Genomic DNA, 17,375 nt, shown 5'->3' with positions numbered 1-17,375 from the left:
AGCATGACCATAAGCAGACAACAAACTGAAAAAGGCTTAAAAGGAAGAATAGCTGCTAAGAAGCCATTATTTAGGCCTGCAAACATCCAGAAATGCCTCGGGTTTGCCAGGGAGCACAAACACTAGACTGTTGATGACTGAAAGGTGCTGTTGACAGACAAGTCAAGCTTGACCCTCTTTGGTCAGTGTTGTTGTGTTTATGTTTGCAAAAATGCTGGAGAACATTTGTAATGTATTGCAGTGTGATAAAAGTAAATGGATCTCTGCTTGCAATTCTTAAACCATTAACCTAAAGTTATTTGCAACCATGAAAACAACAAATTTGGGCTTGTAGTCAACATTTGTGTTATAAGCAGCATCTACATGTGATATTCATTCATTTGTCTCAGTAACCAGTTTTCCTTTTTTTCTCATGTTAACTTCAGACATGGTCCTCAGCATACATACTTTACATTTACTGGAATTTCCCAGATTACCCTGTTGCTTACTGTAAATACTTCAAAAATATAGACCAGTTGATGGTTTTAAATTTACCTCCATTCAGCCTCAGGCAATTGTTGGATTTTTTTGGGGGGGGGAGGTTGATTTTTTTAAGGTGGAAGAAGACATTTTAAGTACAATTTACTTTTGGGTTCACATTAGAAAATCTGAAGTTTAATTGGTCAAAATTGAGATGCTGCAAGGATTTCACAGGCACATCTTTTATGAAAGTGAAAACTGTTTCACTCATCTAATGTTGTACACTACAAAGGACTACATTAAAACTCAAGCTTTACTTAATTGATATGTTTCAACCAAAAAACATATATAACATTGATAAAGTAGGTAAACAATGTACACACCTGATCAAAATCTTAAGACCAGTTAAAAAAAAATTGCATGAATTTGCATTTTGCACTGTTGGTTCTTTGGAAGGTTCTAAGTCAAGCTTCAAAATGCAAAATGAAGAAATGGAAACAAGAGACCAAAAGTTGTGAGCAGGCAATTTATTGAAAACAACAATTTAGATCTCTTGATGGCAAAGGCAAAAAAGCTCACTGTCGTTGAACGTGGTAGGATTGTTGAGCTGCATAAACAAGGCCCCTTACAATGTGCCATCGCTGCTGAGGTTGGACACAGTAAGACAGTCATTTTGCAATTCTAAAAAGATCCTGAGGGTTGTGGAACAAAACAATCAAGAGGATCCGAATGGCTGTCCGTCAAGACACAGGACGATACTCCTTCCAAATTAAGGCCGTTACTGGTGCTGACTGCAGTAACCATTAGATGCCATCTGCGAAGAAAGAGCTTCAAGAACAAAAAAAAAAACGACTTCAAAGGCCACGTCTCCTTCAACGCCACAAAAATGCCTGTTTGGCTTCCAATGTTACTGGCATGACAAGGAGATGCCACCTGAGATGTTTTCTACGCGGCACAGTAGAGGGGGCGCCATCATGATCTGGGGTGCTTTTTTCCTTCAATGGGCCCTTGTCTGTGTGGTGATGACTGGATTTTCAGCAGAACAACACTACAATTCACACTGCCCGTCTGTCTAAGAATTTTTTTTCCAGGAGAATCACATCACTCTTTTGGACCATCCTGCATGTTCCCCTGATCTAAATCTAGTTGAGAATACTTGGGGATGGATGGGAAGGGAAGCTTACAAAAATGGACATCGGTTCCAGACAGTGGATGCCCTTCGCGAAGCCATCCTCACCACTTGGAGATTCCCATCAGCCTTTTGGAAACACTTGCATCAAGCGTGCCAAAACGAATTTTTGAAGTGATCAACAATAACGGTGGAGCTACTCATGACTGAGTCAGTTTTTGACTCTTTAATTTCTGTTTTAAGAGGTTTTGCGTTTTTTTTTCAGCTGTGGTCTTAAACTTTTGATCAACTCATTAACAGCCAATTTCAGTTAAATTGTTGTTTTCAATAAATTGCCTGCTCAAAACTTTTGGTCTCTTGTTCCCATTCCTTATTTTTGCATTTTGAAGCTCTACAGTACTTAGAATCTTCTTGAGAACCAACAGTTCAACATGTAAAGTCTTGCAATTTTTTAACTGGTCTTAAGATTTTGATCAGGAGTGTATCATCACAACATCTACAGCAGTGGCAAGTTGAAGCGCTTAACTGCTACAAACTTCGCTGTCCATCCTGAAGAAATCCCCAGGTCCGTGACACTGCAGCATCCAGGAAGACACATAGTAACGGCAGCCTGGATGACACCTTGTAGCATTATCCAAGAGGACACATATGCCTATGTGCTATGAGCCTCCAGGCACCCGCAGCCAGGTAGCGTGTCGTCCTGAATCCAACGATGTATTTTGGAGAGCGGTGGGACTTGTAGTTTAGGAGATGGAAGCCTAAGTGTAACACAAAGTGAGTGCAGAGATAAAAGCTGTGCCTTTAAGAGCCCCTCCCCCACTGCTGTCTGCCACCTGTGTCACAGTGGAGAGGAGGATTTTTTGACAATTTTTGTGTGGAAAAGGCTGGAAAGTCAAAAGTAGAATCTAATACCATCTTTTTGTAGGGATTTTTGCCAGAAATTCAATGGTGTGTTTTTTGAAAGTTTGGGAGTTTTAGTTTAGACATGACAACCGTGTGTTTGAGAGAATGTAGTTGAGAGGAGACAGCTTCCACATTGGTTTCCATTGTTGGTGAAAAATGTCTCCCCAACTTTGAGGGCTTATAAAATCAAAACTGTTTGAGTTAAATCAAAGTTATTAATAACTTTTGATCAGCACAGGCTACTGAGTTGTGTAAAATTTTGGAATCAATACCATTGACCATTAGGAGGAGATAGCATTTGTTCGGGGGCCGAAATTATCCACAATTAGATGTTTGCGTCCATTTTGTGGCCTTCCTGTTGGATTAAAAATAAAGTAAAGTAAAATTTTATGGTTTGTAGGTCTTGATGAGACGAATAAATTGGTGTTGGTCCCATGTCTGTGTCAAAATGTCTAAATTTTTTGCTGGACCAGATGTGCATGTCAAATTTGGTGAGTTTTTGAGTGTGTTTAGGGGGTCAAATTAAGCATTAAAGTGGTGGAATAGTAAAGCAAACACGATAGGGTCTTTGCCCTTAAGTACCTTCAGGTAAGGCTCCAACCTCATAGGCCCTGCATGTCTGCATTATGAAATTAAGGAGTAATGTGTAAATTCTTACCCACCTCCGTCCCTACACACCCCACCCAACCCAACTGTTTCCTCACTAGAATGGTGAACCAGCCTTGCAAAGTCAGCTATCCTACAGTATGACTAGAGGCCTTAAACATGTTTTGTGAATTGCTAAGAAACTCTAGTCAGTGAGATGGGTGTGAGCTTGTGTCTGTTTCTAAAGGGTCTGCTGATGGTTTTGGTCAGTGCAGAAAAGAACCTCCTAACTGCGGCGCACCTGGGCCCTTTAACAATGTTCTTCTTGAATGAGGCGACAATGCAGTTTTTAACAGCTAAAATGTCCATCAGTGCTACCACAGCCTGTGCACTGCCCCATTGATCTAGAAGGTCTTAAAAAATTGCCTTGTTCAGATTTATTAAGGTCTTCTCAGTCACTTCGAAGACCATCTCATTAAGGCTGTTGGCCATATCTTGCAGCATTTGCCCAGTCAATGCTCTGTCTACCTTTCAAAGTGTTATCGAGACAAGCTTAAAAATTAAGATGTGTATGGTCACCCCCTTCAGTCCATCAAATGTGTGAACCTTTGGGGTGCTTCACCCTTTGAGGTTGATGATAGCATGTTCTCTGTAAAAGGGACCTCTTCCAATGTTGGGTTTGCTGCACGTTGACATGGGGCAAACAGTTTCTTTTGAATGGATGTAAGCAGTTGCACAATCAGGCACTGAGCCCTGAATTTCAGCCATTACTTAATCAGCTGTTGGAAGATTAATACCCCGCACCAGACGTCAGTATACGTGCCAGCATGTGAAGAAAGGACAACCCTTGTATCACCGACGACGTGTCTGTAAACCTGGTCTGTTAGTTCTTTGGTCACACTCAGAACTTCCTCATCTTCAAATTCTTCCAAACTGGAGAAAACTCACTGCTGGTTTAAATCGGTTTGATAATCTCTGCTTCTCCTGAGGATTTGACAGTCCAGCGTATCAGTGACAGACTTCACTGATGCCTCACTGTCTTCCTGGACCTCGACTGTTCCTCGGTTGACTCTACTCTTAAACCTTTTTGCCTGGCGATGAATTGCTGCTCTAGCAAAGCATTCTGCAAAGTAGCTTTTTAGGGTGTGGCCCAGTATCTTTACCAACTGCTGCTTCTTTTTCTTGGACACAGTGCTCCCCACACGCACCTCCTCACAGCTCTCTTCCTCTTCCTCTTCGTCTGAAATGACTTGAGCGACTTCCTCCACGACAGTCTCTATCTCTTCTGCAGATTGAGAACTCAGCCCATCATCCATCATGTTTTGGATGTATAACTTGAAGAATTCAGCAAGCTGCTTCCTGATGATCTCTCGATCCGTGGACGCTACATGGCTGTCTTCTGGGGTCAATGCCTGTCCAGTTGGGGTTCGAACAAAGAATCTGCATTTGCTGGCTCACCCTTGTGCTGTAGCTCCTCTCTCAAGTCATGTTGAGAGACTAGCTGTGACTTTTTCTGTCTGGGTACAGAGGCAAACATGTTTCTTTGCCTTAGCTATATATTTTTTTAGCATGGCATTAGTGTGACCGAGCACACGGTTCAGCCTGCAGGTGGAGGGGATGCATTTGCCTGGCCCCTCGGCGGCAGCAGCACTCACACTGTCTTTGACCTCCTGAACAATCTTTCCTCCCCCCAGGTCCCCCACAGCTTATCATGTCTATCAGGGTCCTTTCCACCATCTCCACTATGTGTTTATGCAAATAGAAGATCTCATTCAAGATGATAAGCTTGACAGACTGGATCAACTTGGGCAGGACTGTGCACCTTGATGACTGGGTTTAAATCTCATGAAACTTATTATTTTCAAAAAATAAAACATCCCCTTATATGCATATTATAACGGTGTCTTTGGACTGTGGAAGGAAGCTGGAGTGCCTGGAGAGAACCCACCATAGCTGACTGTTGCGGTCAACATCCACACGAATATTGAAGTCACCTACAATACTGACTTTATTTGATTTGGGAACTAAACTAGATATGAACTCTAAGAATTAAGATAAGAATTCAGATTAAGGACTTGGGGGTGGAAAACACAAGCGAATACAAGCAGCTGTAGATTTTTCCATGCTGGATGAGACAAACTGTGAATCAGATTTGTGGTTACTGATACAATTCAATGATGAGATTGGTTCATTTAGAACGATATGATCCGAAATGATTCAGTGACTTGAAATCAATTCAGTAACTTCTTAGCCAAAAATTCAACCATTGTGACTGTGAAATAAATACCTGGATACCGGACAGTGCAGGTGAGGTTTCCTGTTGTTTCTTACAGAGAATAGGCATAAATTAATTATGGATATAAACAAACAACAATTAATGGCAAATGCATTCAGGTTTTACTTGAATACAACCAACACTTCAGGTTGAATTAACAGGAGGTTAAACTTTTCTGCTCTCATTTTCGATATTCAATACATTTGCAATAAAACAGTGATTGCAACCGACATTTCAACAACAGGTTTACCGGCTGCTTCTGCTTTTGCTTTTCAACTTAAAAATAATACAATATTTAATATCAAAAGTAAAGTGCAACCAACATCTCTTCAGGTTGATTTTAACTCATCCAGGGTGAACCCTGCCTCTCACCCAAAGGCTGCTGGGATAGGCTCCAGCCCCCTCATGATCCTAAACAGGATAAGCGGTAGAAAATGGATGGATGGATGGGTGGATGGATGGATGGATAGTCCACTCTAACAGTAAATAAATTCTATCATCTCATTTACAATAGGGTTGCATTTAAAAATAAAATGGGCATCATAATGGCATCTTAGAGTATTCCTCTTTTGAGTCTTTAATTTAGATTTGCATGTGTATTTTTGCTCCAAAGTGGTACTTCACAGTTGCCATGATCTCAATATAGGAATAAGTATTTGTTCAGGTTAATGCACATAACTATAGTTGGTATGTAATTGCTTTCAAAGTCTAGAAGAGCTACGCTCAACAATGTATCTGAACACCTCATGTGTTGCTGCGGCTGGACATATGGAAGTTCCAGCTAAGGGAGCGGCTCATTGGTTTATTCAGTTTCAAGAGGAATAAAAATAGATGTTAGGAGCTATAAATAGTCATCAGGCTTTGCTGATAAAGTCTGGAAGCCTAAACTGAGGACAGAAAGTTTGTTATTATCTTGATACAAATTTGTGAGTAAGAATATTTCATGGTTGTAACCCATCATCATGAGGTCTCTTGCTCGAAGTCGGGTTGCGTCATGCGTAGAGCCAATCAGGTTCACCAGGGTTTTCCATTTGGGTTGATCTAGGGTTAATTGCTCAGCTTCTGCCATTGACAGGGCCAGTTTTTGCAGGTCCCCTGTTAACGTCCATCCATCTGGTACGGGGTTTTCTGCGTGGGTGACTCGATCTGGCTGCTTTTGGATCAAAATCAAGGATTGCGTGCATGGGATGTTCAGGGGGTAGCCTTTTTACATTGCCAAACCAGCACATCAGACGTTGTGCTGTCAGGCAGGAGGCTGGGGATTGTTGTGTATGTTCCTGGAGTGTGGTATTGTGAACTCGGTGATGCCATTTTATACCCTCAGTTGTGCAAAGTGCTCTGGTGCCAAAACCATCGGTTCTACATCTGTCTTTTTTCCATATCTGTTTTTGTCTCTGCCACTGCCACTGCCTCTGCCACTGCCCACTTTCCTGTCCAGTCTATGTCAGTCTTATAGTTGGAGCTTTGTCAACCCTTGTTAGTCAATGTCAGTCTTTCCCTGTCTCATGTTCTCTCCGTCATGTTCCTAGTTTCCCCCACGCTCCAGAGTAAGTTTCGGTTTTGGTTGCTACTTTGTATTTGCTCCTCAGTTGGTACTTTGAGTCCTTTGTTGTACGTTGTCTTTTTGATTATTAAATACCCCTTACTTGTTGAACAGTCCTTGCTTCCGTCTGCATTTGGGTCTTATTCCTCACCCTCGTAACATGACAGCTGGAGTGTGTCAAGTCCCGTGTAAAACACCTCACCTAATAAACAGAGATTGTGGCATATGGCTTACTATTAATAGATAATAAGTAAGGTTTTTGCTTCCACCACTAATTTACTTGTACTTCAGGCAACCCCCAGAAAGATATCTGTGTAAAGAGAAGAGTCAAGAGTCTGTCTTTTTATATTTTTCTCTTTATTTTTCTGACATTTGTAATTGTGAAATGTTTTTTTTTTTTTTTTTGTATTAAAGTCACTCCTGAGCTACTCTTGTGCTAAAGTATTTGCTTGCTTGTACGAGCTATATTGGGTAAAATATTGAGAAATCTATCACCAAACCTAGAAGTGGGCTTTACTGTCCATTTGCTGTCCACAAGCTGAAGCATCAAGTGAGCCTTTTCCTAGTGGTATTTAGTTATTGTTTTAAAGATGAGATTTCACAAATATTCCTTTAGAAAGTTACAGCTCAAGTATGAAAATTCCCTCTTCAGAGACTGAAGTAAACTAATGACTCAACAGACTGTCAGTGCTGCAGCCTACTCTAAAGGCGTGTTCACACCAAACGTGGCGCTATACGTGTAAAGTCTATGTAGAGAGGTGATTAGATGCGAATTCACATGTATACTCACTGGGCGATGTGAATTACGCAAATAACGCAACGCAAATTGCGCGTCTACGCGCAAGTTTAATATTTTCACAAATTTGCGCGACGTTATGTAGAGAGAGCCTATCAGTGTTGAGATTCCCCTGGCGTCAGTGAAGTCACGTCAACGGTCCTGACGCTTGCAGTTGGTGTCTATCCGGGATATCCTGGCACTGATCCTCGCCAACAGGTCATCGAACTGGGCCCTCGTCAGCCTGAAGTACTGCTGGAAATGGCAGTCGTCCAGGCACAGTTGCCGGAGAAAACGGTGAAATTCACCCAGCTGTGTGCTCCTCCGGCTTATGCAATGGATCCAGATACAGCTGCGTTTTTTTTCCGCTGTATCTGGGAATTCCACAACCAATACAATCCATCAACGGTTGTTCCATCAGCCATGGTTGATGATGACTCGAATAAAAACATAAAAACATAAAAACAATTCTCGCAAATAAAGTGACAAAAATTTGCATCGTGTTTGGTGTGAACACGCCTCCAGGATTAATAGAGAAGATCCATGTTGTGTTGTTAGGCAACAGGAAAATATTCATAGAAATGTCTTCAGTATACTTGAATTTCCAATAAATACAATACCAAAAAAGTTTTAAAATGTTAAATGCTACAGATACAACTGCATGTATTCATCACAGGAAGATAGATTGTGCAATATCATAACTGGATTTTATAAATGTGCATATTGTGTGCTGTGCACAATTTGCACACAAGCCATTAAAGTTTGGTCCAGTAGTACTTTCAAAGCTACTCATCTGTGTTTGACTTTGATTTTTCAACTCAACACTTTATGATCATTGTTTTCAAAAAGCTGCCATCTAAATCACCAGTCTACAGGCTCAACTGTTAAACTGAAACACTGCTGGAAGTTAGATTCCATACCAAGGGCTATCTGCTGCTAAAGATAACAGCTTTTTTTTTTTTTTTTACAAATATTGATTGGCTCATTAATCTTAATGATTGCCATTTTTTAATTATCATCATTGGCTGAACATGGAGGAAAATTTTCCATGTAAACTATACAAGTTCACAAATTTTTGTTCTCTCAAGGCTGCTGTCAGTAGGTAAAAGGTATTAACTTCAATAAATCTATATTTGTGGCAATTGAACAGTCATTAATGCAGTAATGCTACATTAGTTGTTAAATTATCAGATGCTAAAAACTACAACGTGATATCAGGATAGATAGCAGCTGCTGGCCTCAATGCTCTCGGGCATTGAAGCCCCATATTGGTCGACCACTCATGACTAATGACACTTAGTCACCAGCCTTATGGGTAAAGGCAGCTACATTAGGTGCTGTGGCAACCAGATTAATGCTAATATTAGCATAAATCAGATTTGAGTGATGTAAGACCATTATTATTAATATTCCATTATTCTATATATAGAAGAAACTTCCATTATTACAACCTAAAAATTAAAGAGGTAGGAATTTCATGTATGCACATTGTTCCAGCGTGTTGTAGTAAATGTTTCTGTACAATTTACTCAACTTTATTTAAAATCAATGATAACTTTGAATTCTGGTCATAGCCTGATGACAAGTGGCAAAAGCAATCTGTTTTATCCTGGGTCCATGGACATGCAAACCAACTTATTATGTTTTAATATAATACTTGAAACTTGCACATTGGTACAGTATTATTGTTTTCTGCATTTTTGATACCAAGGAAGCTTACATTTTGAGCTTATAGATGAGAGGTTTTGAACTTAAAGATGAGATGAACCCTGCAGCTCTGAGTTTATCTATTGTATCAATTTCCCATGAATGTCCTTCTTGTTACCTTTCACACCACCATTTGGTTGGAATTGCAAATTGATGCAAACATCATGTAAAATACACAAGCTAGCAGAATTTAGTAAAGCTGTTTCTTAAAAGAGAAGATGCTGTTTACTCACCCCATTTCTTGGTTTTCTAGGTGAACAGCCCAGAGGTAACCTTATCTCAGCTGTTGCGGGGAAACAGGGTAAGTTCTGAATCACCAACCTACAAGAATTATTTCAGCATGAATAACTGCCAGCACTTGTGTGGATGAGCATAACCTACTGCATGTACTTGCAGGGGAATGATGAGGAATATCATATTGCTGCTTTGAATTTTGTAGTTCACACCTGCTGGTGTTGTTTCCCCTATAGGGAGCATCCCTTCAGGTGAAGATGAAAGTGGACGACAAGGGGCCCTCAAGAGGATTAGTGCCATGTGGTCTTCCTTCCGCAGGGGCAAAAGAGATAGTAAGTGATACATGATATTGAGCTGCTGAATGAACTTTGTAATTTGCGATAACAGTTTCTAAATGTTGTGCATTGTAGCCAGCTTTGGACCTTGACATCTATACCATCCATCTCCATCCATATCATCTAAATAATCTTTGTCATTTTGTATATTTTCTTTTCATTTTCTTTGTTTACATCTGTGCTCTGAACAAAACAACTTGTACAGAGCATGAGGGCACACGGCATAGAAAAGGATTGATTTGCAAAAAGTAAAACAGCCTGTCATTAAAGTGAGACCAGCTGGACCAGAGGGGCGTACTATGAAGTAAGTTCAACGTAGCGAGGCTTTCTTCCAATAAATTGGCTTGACAAACCCTGAACTCGCAATCAGAGATAACTGGTAGCATGAAATTCAGGCTTTCTGCTTCAGGCTCTATGCGTGTACCCATAAAAAGGGGCGTTTAATGCGTCATTTGACTCTTTGGAAATGGATAGATTGTGTGCCGCCTACTTTAGTCAAGAAAAACAAGTGACTATAATGGAGGGTTATGAACTATATCGGACAATTATGACAGCAAAAGGCAACATAGTTGCTGCAAATAAGGTTAGAGAGGAATGCCTACAGAAAATTGTCAGTCATGTAAATTCATAAGTTTATATATTTATTATACCACTCAATACACTCTCTGTGCCTCCCACATCCAAAGCTCTTAATTTTTAAACTTGTTGCACCAGATTTAAACATTATATTCAAGAAAAACATTTAGGTCTGACTATGTTCCCTTATAAAGGATAAGTGGGAACACTTTAGTTTTTGGCCAAATCAAAGTGAAATTAATTTTATAGATTGAATATTATCTGTGATGAATACCAATAGTCTATCAATTTTCTTTTTTTTTCAAAGTATTGTCTACATAAGTGGTTATATGGCTCCAGCGGTTTGGAATAAATAATGTATTCCCTCAGCTGAGAATCTGTAGCATTCACAGGGAATGAAAGAAAAAGGCAGTAGGTCACTTCAGTCTTGAAATACTCTCTCCCTTTGAAGAGAACCTTGTACAATATTTGAGGTCCACCAGATTATTCAAAAATGATGATGCCATTTTCAAAAGAGGTGGTTAGTGAAAGGGCAGTGTTTTTATCGCCGATTTAAGCTGAAACTCGGAACATAACCTGCCCCCGAACCAGGTTAAGTTTGTTGCATCAGTTACCATGTTGATCTAGCCAGGTTAAAGAGAGCCACCTTCATTACATTGAAAACCTTGGCTTTAGGCTCAACATACCTTGCTCGCCCACTAATCTCACTTCACACTACAACACTTAGGTCAGTCCACCTTCATTAAGCCTGGTAGCCTAGTTTAAAGATGTTGCTAGTTGCCTTTGAGGCTTATTCCTTATCTTTAGCAGCTGCCCACAGGAATGTGGCTTGGTTATTAAACTCTTCCATTCACAGCATATTTTCAGGAAGAAATGCCTGAAAAGACATACCCATAGTAAATGTGTAATTACTTCACTTTACTAAAGGTTATATGTATGTTCTTGGTGTCCTTGGACATCTAGGGACTTCAGAGAATGTGTTCCAAGTGTCAGAAGTGTTGTATCTGTCATTAAGCCTGAGTAAATTGGAATAAACCAGAGGAAAAATTCCGTTTTTTTTTTACTCTCGCCAAAAAAAAATTTTTTTGACAGAGGAAAACACTATGCTCGCAATTACTTCATGCGCCCAGACACCACTGATTAGCTTCATCCACTCCTTGACCACAAATTTACCAAAGTTGATAGAATTTGGGCTAACATTGAAGCCTACATCAAAGGTTTTGTAAGGATACACCCAGGCGAGAACTCAGTTCTCAAATTGTGCCAAATTGTGCCAAAGGGATTATTTTCTACCTCTGATGAAAACTGGCTCCAGATTACAATAAATTTTAATTTTAGTTGTCTACTACTAACTATTGGAGCTTTTGGCTTTTGTTCAGCGGTCTGCCTTTGTCTGTGGGGCGCTGCGTGTAAAAGACGGCGAGAGCGCATAGTTTGCGCAGGTTTTACGCTCGAAGTTTTACGTAGCTGGGATTTGTAGTTCTTGGAATAGTAGGTGTCGATCGATTCAGTAGCTTCTCCCCTTTCCAAAGACTACAAACACTGCCATAAAGAAGAAGTCTACGCGACACTATTCAACTTTGATTCTGCAGTGGTCGCAAAATTTAAATGTCCAGATTTCGCACCGAAACAGATGAAAATCACCATAAAAAGGTAACATTTGCACTAAAACAGACACCCGACCCTGTTTTGTGAGCTTTAGAGTCCAAACTTTGATCGGGAATTGAAAGTAAACATTGCCGTCAAATTTCAGTACATTTTTACAGCGCCCAATTACGCACAGCGTTTTTTCAGCCCGGCGGCGGGCCGATCGGGCCATAAGGGTTAAGGAGTTTTAGCAAGTACTTCTCAATAAATATCCAAAACTGGAAACATCCTAGTCTGTGTATATTTGGTACATCACCTAGTGACCCATAGATGCTTTATTTTCTAGCAGCAGCATGGTGCTGGAGCTTCTGAAAAGGTCACACAGGTGTTGTCTTTCTCAGCTACGCAAATGAATGCAGCAGAAATGCTGCTTTTCTGTTGTCTGTATTTCCTGTCCACAAAACCACAAGCAGACCTTGAGCTGCATCTGACCTTGCCATGACCATTGTATATATTTTTCAATACATACAGTACTTTCAGCACAAAAGAAAAACAACTATCATTCAATTTTAACAATTTTGGCATTGAGTTGATACCAAAGTATTGGTTCTTTTGACGACTCTACTGCCATTGTTCTGAACTGCCTGAATATGCTGAAGGTGAAATTACCTCTCAAGTTAAACAAGTGATTTGTGTGGCTTTCCAAAATCATGTTCTTGTGTTGACTTGTTTTGTTAATCTAGCGTGCATCTTTTCTTTACGGCAATGCACCTTACCCCCCCCCCCCAATCCTTCAGTGGTGTCTCCAGTTCCTTCGTTTAAGCGTTGGCCATTAAGGCTTACTGACGAGCAACACTCATTAACAATGATTAATTGGTTTACCAACACTATTAATAGGCAGAATGAAAAAGGGATTATGCTTTAAGTGTTCCTTCTTGTGCATATGTGCACTAAAATGCCTAAACAAAAATTCCCACTGCACATGTGTTTCATCTACATGTAAGAAAATCAGGAGGCACTTGTAACAGAAGCCAGTTCAGCGTAGTTTGGTCAAGGGTTGTACCAGCAGTTTCATTTGGTCGTTAATGTTAGTTTGGTCAGGCTGTGCCAGCAGGCTAAAACATACAGTGGGACACAAGGCTGACAGCTCCTTGCTGGGATGCTTTTAGACAAAAGTGAGGAATGTAGCAGAGAACACATGAGCAGGCTGGCAGCCTGTGAATGAGGCAAGATGAGTCAGGGCTGTTGGTTTGGGAGAGAATAATGGTGAAAGGCAGTAGAGTGCAGTCAAAGTAAGAGATGGGAACCAATGTTTCAGAGGGGCTTTTTTTGAAGTTGCACTGTAAACCAGTTAGTTAGTCAGATTCTATCAAAAGATAGGGTATGTGAAAAAAAATGTAACCTACACAATTGCCGGAGTAACAAATACAGCATAACTTCGCTTGGAGTCCAAGAAAATTAAAAAATGAGCACAAGTTGCAATTGTCTGAAGAAAAAGCTGAAAAAAGATGCACATTGTTAACATAGCAATAACACACACTATATAATATCATACTTGCTACTACAGATGCTGTAGATGCATTTTTGGAATATTGCATAGAGCAGATAATCATCACAAATAAATGTCACAGATATTTTAAGTTTCAATCAAATTGTATTAGTAAACTCCTCAAAGTCTTTACAATCTGTGCATAATGCAGCATCCTCTGTACTTCTGGCCTTAATAAAGGTGAGATAAAACCTGGAAGAAAAAAAACCCTGTAGGTGGGGGAAAGAGGCAGAAACCTCAAAGGGAGTCACAGAGGAGATGGGCAGATATGCCATTGATGTTACAGGGACACAGAAGATCAACAGAATCCCAGACCATATAACAAGATGACAATTCATGATTACAAAAATGGTTTGATACAAAGAGATTATAATTCAATTTCAGACACCAGCTACTGGAGAGGACAGATCCAAAGATAGAAAGGGAGTGAGAAAGATAGACAGAGAAGGCAGAGAAAGTTGGCCAGCTTGAGGCAATGTTGGAGTTGTAACAGTTATTATTTGCATTTACCAAAAGTTAAACTGAACAGATGACTGTTAAGGTTTGATTAAAAGGCCTTAAAAGATCATGTCTGAGCAGAAGAATTACTAAAGTAATAACAACATTTGATGTACAGCTCTTATCATCATAGTTGTGTCATGGTAAGATTTTGCAGGTTTTGCCTGTACAGAAATTATTACCTGTTCACCGGCTGATATTGCGTACTGCTCAAACAGTCAGTGACACATTTCTGTTTGTGCACAGATGAAATAAAACAATGTATAACATGGTAATCTACATGACCTTTGAACAGTGACAGATTAGCAGTTTGCCCTTGATTCCAGTCTGGGCAATGCTAGGCTAATCAGATATGAGATTATATCCACTTTTTGTTATTACTCTCATAGTAGATAAGATATTCCTACAACATTGAATTGTCACTTGTCTTTCAGCAAAGGTGTTTTATTTATATATGTATGTATAATAATTCAGTTATACACTGTATAACCTGACAAGTTAACTCAAATTATTTGGGGAAACTGATTGCACCAATTGATTTAAGTTTTGAAACTATTTTAGTTTATCTTATTATGTGATTAGAGTCTAAAGTGCCCAAAGAAATTATGATAAGGTAACTCAAATGCATATGTTTATTAACTCATTTTATTTAGTTTGTTGCACATTGATCCATTAATTATGTTCGACTAAAATACTGTATTTATTCATACTTATTTAAAAGAGTTACATGTTCGTATTCAAATTAAGTCAAATTAACTTGAATGGTTCTTATTTAAACAACATAAAACCCTAAGAGTTACTCAATTTGACAGGGGAAACTGGGGAAACAGCAAACTGTATGAGTAGTATTCACACAACAACAAATTTGGACTTTTTCCATTCAGCTTTTAGTAACTGACAACTGTAGCTTCAAACATAAATTAAGGCGACAAATGTCTTTATCAAATAACTAAAATTGGTCTTTTAAACCTGTCACTTTCAAGGTACTTACATATTTATTTTTCAATATGCTAAATGCTAATAAAACATTTTTATGTACATCAATAAAGCTGAATACTGTACAAAGTGAGAATCATTTCAATATTTTTGAAGCAAACGCTTTAAGTTGTCATTAACTATCATCTATAGCCATCAAAATTTTAAGATAGATTTTGATTGATTATTTTACTTGTGCACAATATTCTGATGTATTGACATACATTGACAGGAAATGCAAATATAGCTAAACTACAAGAATGTTTATAACAACAATTATCCATGCATACAGTAAGAATGCAACATTTGAGTTCATAATGTAAATGTAAAACAGTTTGCACAAAGATATGTGGCTTTTTAACTGCTTTGCCCAAACCTCAAAGTCAAAATGGCAAGCACTCATCTCACAACTCAAAAGGATTGACAAAAAAAGGACATCAGAACATCGTCGGGTGAAGTGGCCCCAAACTAGCAAGGAGAAGGAGTGGCTCCAGTTTGATGAAGACGCTGATACCATCTTGGAGGCAACTTTCAAAGGGCAACCTGAATGATGCCTCAAGATGATGAGCACAATCATCATCAGCCTAGCTGCAGAGAGGTTTGGACTTTAGGAAAAGCGAGCAACGAAGCCCCCGTATACCATGAACAACAGAGCTAGTAAGATTCATCAGCTCAGGCAGGAACTGAAGACCTTGAGGCAGCAGTTCAAGGTTGCGCATGAAGAGGAGAGGGGACCTCTTGCGGAACTATGCAGCATAATCCACAAGAAGCTGATGTCTTTGAGGAGAGCTGGGTGGCACAGGAGGAGAAAGGAGAGGTCCAGGAGGAGAGCTGCCTTTCTAGCAAATCCATTTGGATTCACAAAACAGCTGCTAGGACAGAAGCGCAGCGATCAACTCTCCTGCTCCAAAGCTGAGGTTTACCACCACCTCAAGCAAACCTACAGCAATGATAGCAGAGAGCAAGACCTAGGCCAGTGTCTGCAGTTTTGGGTGGAGTTGCTTCCTCTCATCGGGTAGCTTCAGCAAAACTACTTGAATGAACTCAAAAAAGCTACTACATTTCACAGGATAGCTCAGATGCAGAGCATAGATTCGCCCAAACAAACACACCAATGAATCAGTCCATGAGTGATGAGTCATTACAACCTGATGCTCAAGCACAATGAACACCTGGTGTGGTGAGAAAGCAACTCCTGCAGGTACCTTCTCTTTATCCATATCAGCAACCAGAGCAACTGCGCCTTCATAAAACTCCATTTCATCCTGAAATGTCACGCAGTTTGCAAAATCATTGATCAATAATATCCGTGTCAAAGACAAAAGTGAGAATACCTTTATTTTTAAACTTCATTCATTGACCTTTTTAAAAAAAAAATACAAAGGGCAAATTATTGTAATCCGAAAGTATAACATACCTTGCATGTTTTGAAAATGCCTGAAGAATCCTCTTTGAGGTAAATGGGTAGGCCAGCCAGGGCTGCTGTTCTTGTTGCATGAATGTCATTTTTGTCCTTAAAGGATAAAAAAAAAAAAAACATGACAATGGGAACTATCATGCTAACAGTGGAGTCAAAGTATTTTTAAGTACCGTACCTGTTTCTTATACGCCAACAAAAGCTGGTCCATCTTTTTACCAACCCGTCCAGTTTTCTTCTTTTTGTAAAGTCCAATCAGCTGATGAGCATATTTATCCAAGGCAGATGCTGATTGGTAATCAGGTGAAATTTGCAGTAGAGCTGAGGAGAATTAGCAAAAAAGGATAAGATTCTTGATGAGCACTACCTGTTAAATAGTTGTACTTACCGGTCTCATAGTGCTGGCCATCTTTCATTCAAAGTTCTGACACAGGAGAAGTTGTGATGATCTCTTCACGCCGGATGGCAAAGGTGTCCTTCATGGTAAAAATGTTAAATGGACTCAATTTTATGAAAAAAAAAATTCTACCTTAGCGGTACACAAAGCACTTTACAGTGTCACCTCATTCACCCATTCATACAAACACACTAATGGTGAAGGCTGCCATGCAAGGCACCAACCTTCTCATCAGGAGCAATTATGGGTTCAGTATCTTGCTCAAGGACACTTCCACATGGTCACTGGGTCGAGGATCAAACCAGAAACCCTTAGGTTGTTAGACGGCCACTCTGCCCCTGAGCCATACCGCCCAACATGTCCATCATTTGCTGATTAATAAGGGGGATGTCTCTTTCAGCAGAGGTCTTCTGGAAGTCCTCTACCATCTC

The 17,375-nt window shown here is 39.8% G+C and overlaps 1 protein-coding gene across 4 annotated transcripts in view; it reads left to right on the top strand.

The window, feature by feature from the left end:
* LOC147255854 (DENN domain-containing protein 2D-like) overlaps positions 1-17,375 on the top strand; it is a 47,336-nt gene that overhangs the window by 9,465 nt on the left and 20,496 nt on the right. For all 4 annotated transcript variants that reach the window (XM_086213877.1, XM_086213876.1, XM_086213878.1 and 1 more), the window contains 2 exons: positions 9,630-9,677; positions 9,847-9,942. In XM_086213877.1, coding sequence (XP_086070003.1) covers positions 9,630-9,677; positions 9,847-9,942 — 144 coding nt within the window. The remainder of the gene's footprint in view (positions 1-9,629; positions 9,678-9,846; positions 9,943-17,375) is intronic.

The sequence above is a fragment of the Aulostomus chinensis genome, chromosome 9 (genome assembly GCF_037954235.1).
Source record: "Aulostomus chinensis isolate RoL2024-O1b breed Wild chromosome 9, RoL_Achi_v1.0, whole genome shotgun sequence".
In the NCBI taxonomy this organism is placed as follows: Eukaryota; Metazoa; Chordata; class Actinopteri; order Syngnathiformes; family Aulostomidae; genus Aulostomus; species Aulostomus chinensis.
This window is presented reverse-complemented; position numbering and strand designations above follow the sequence as displayed.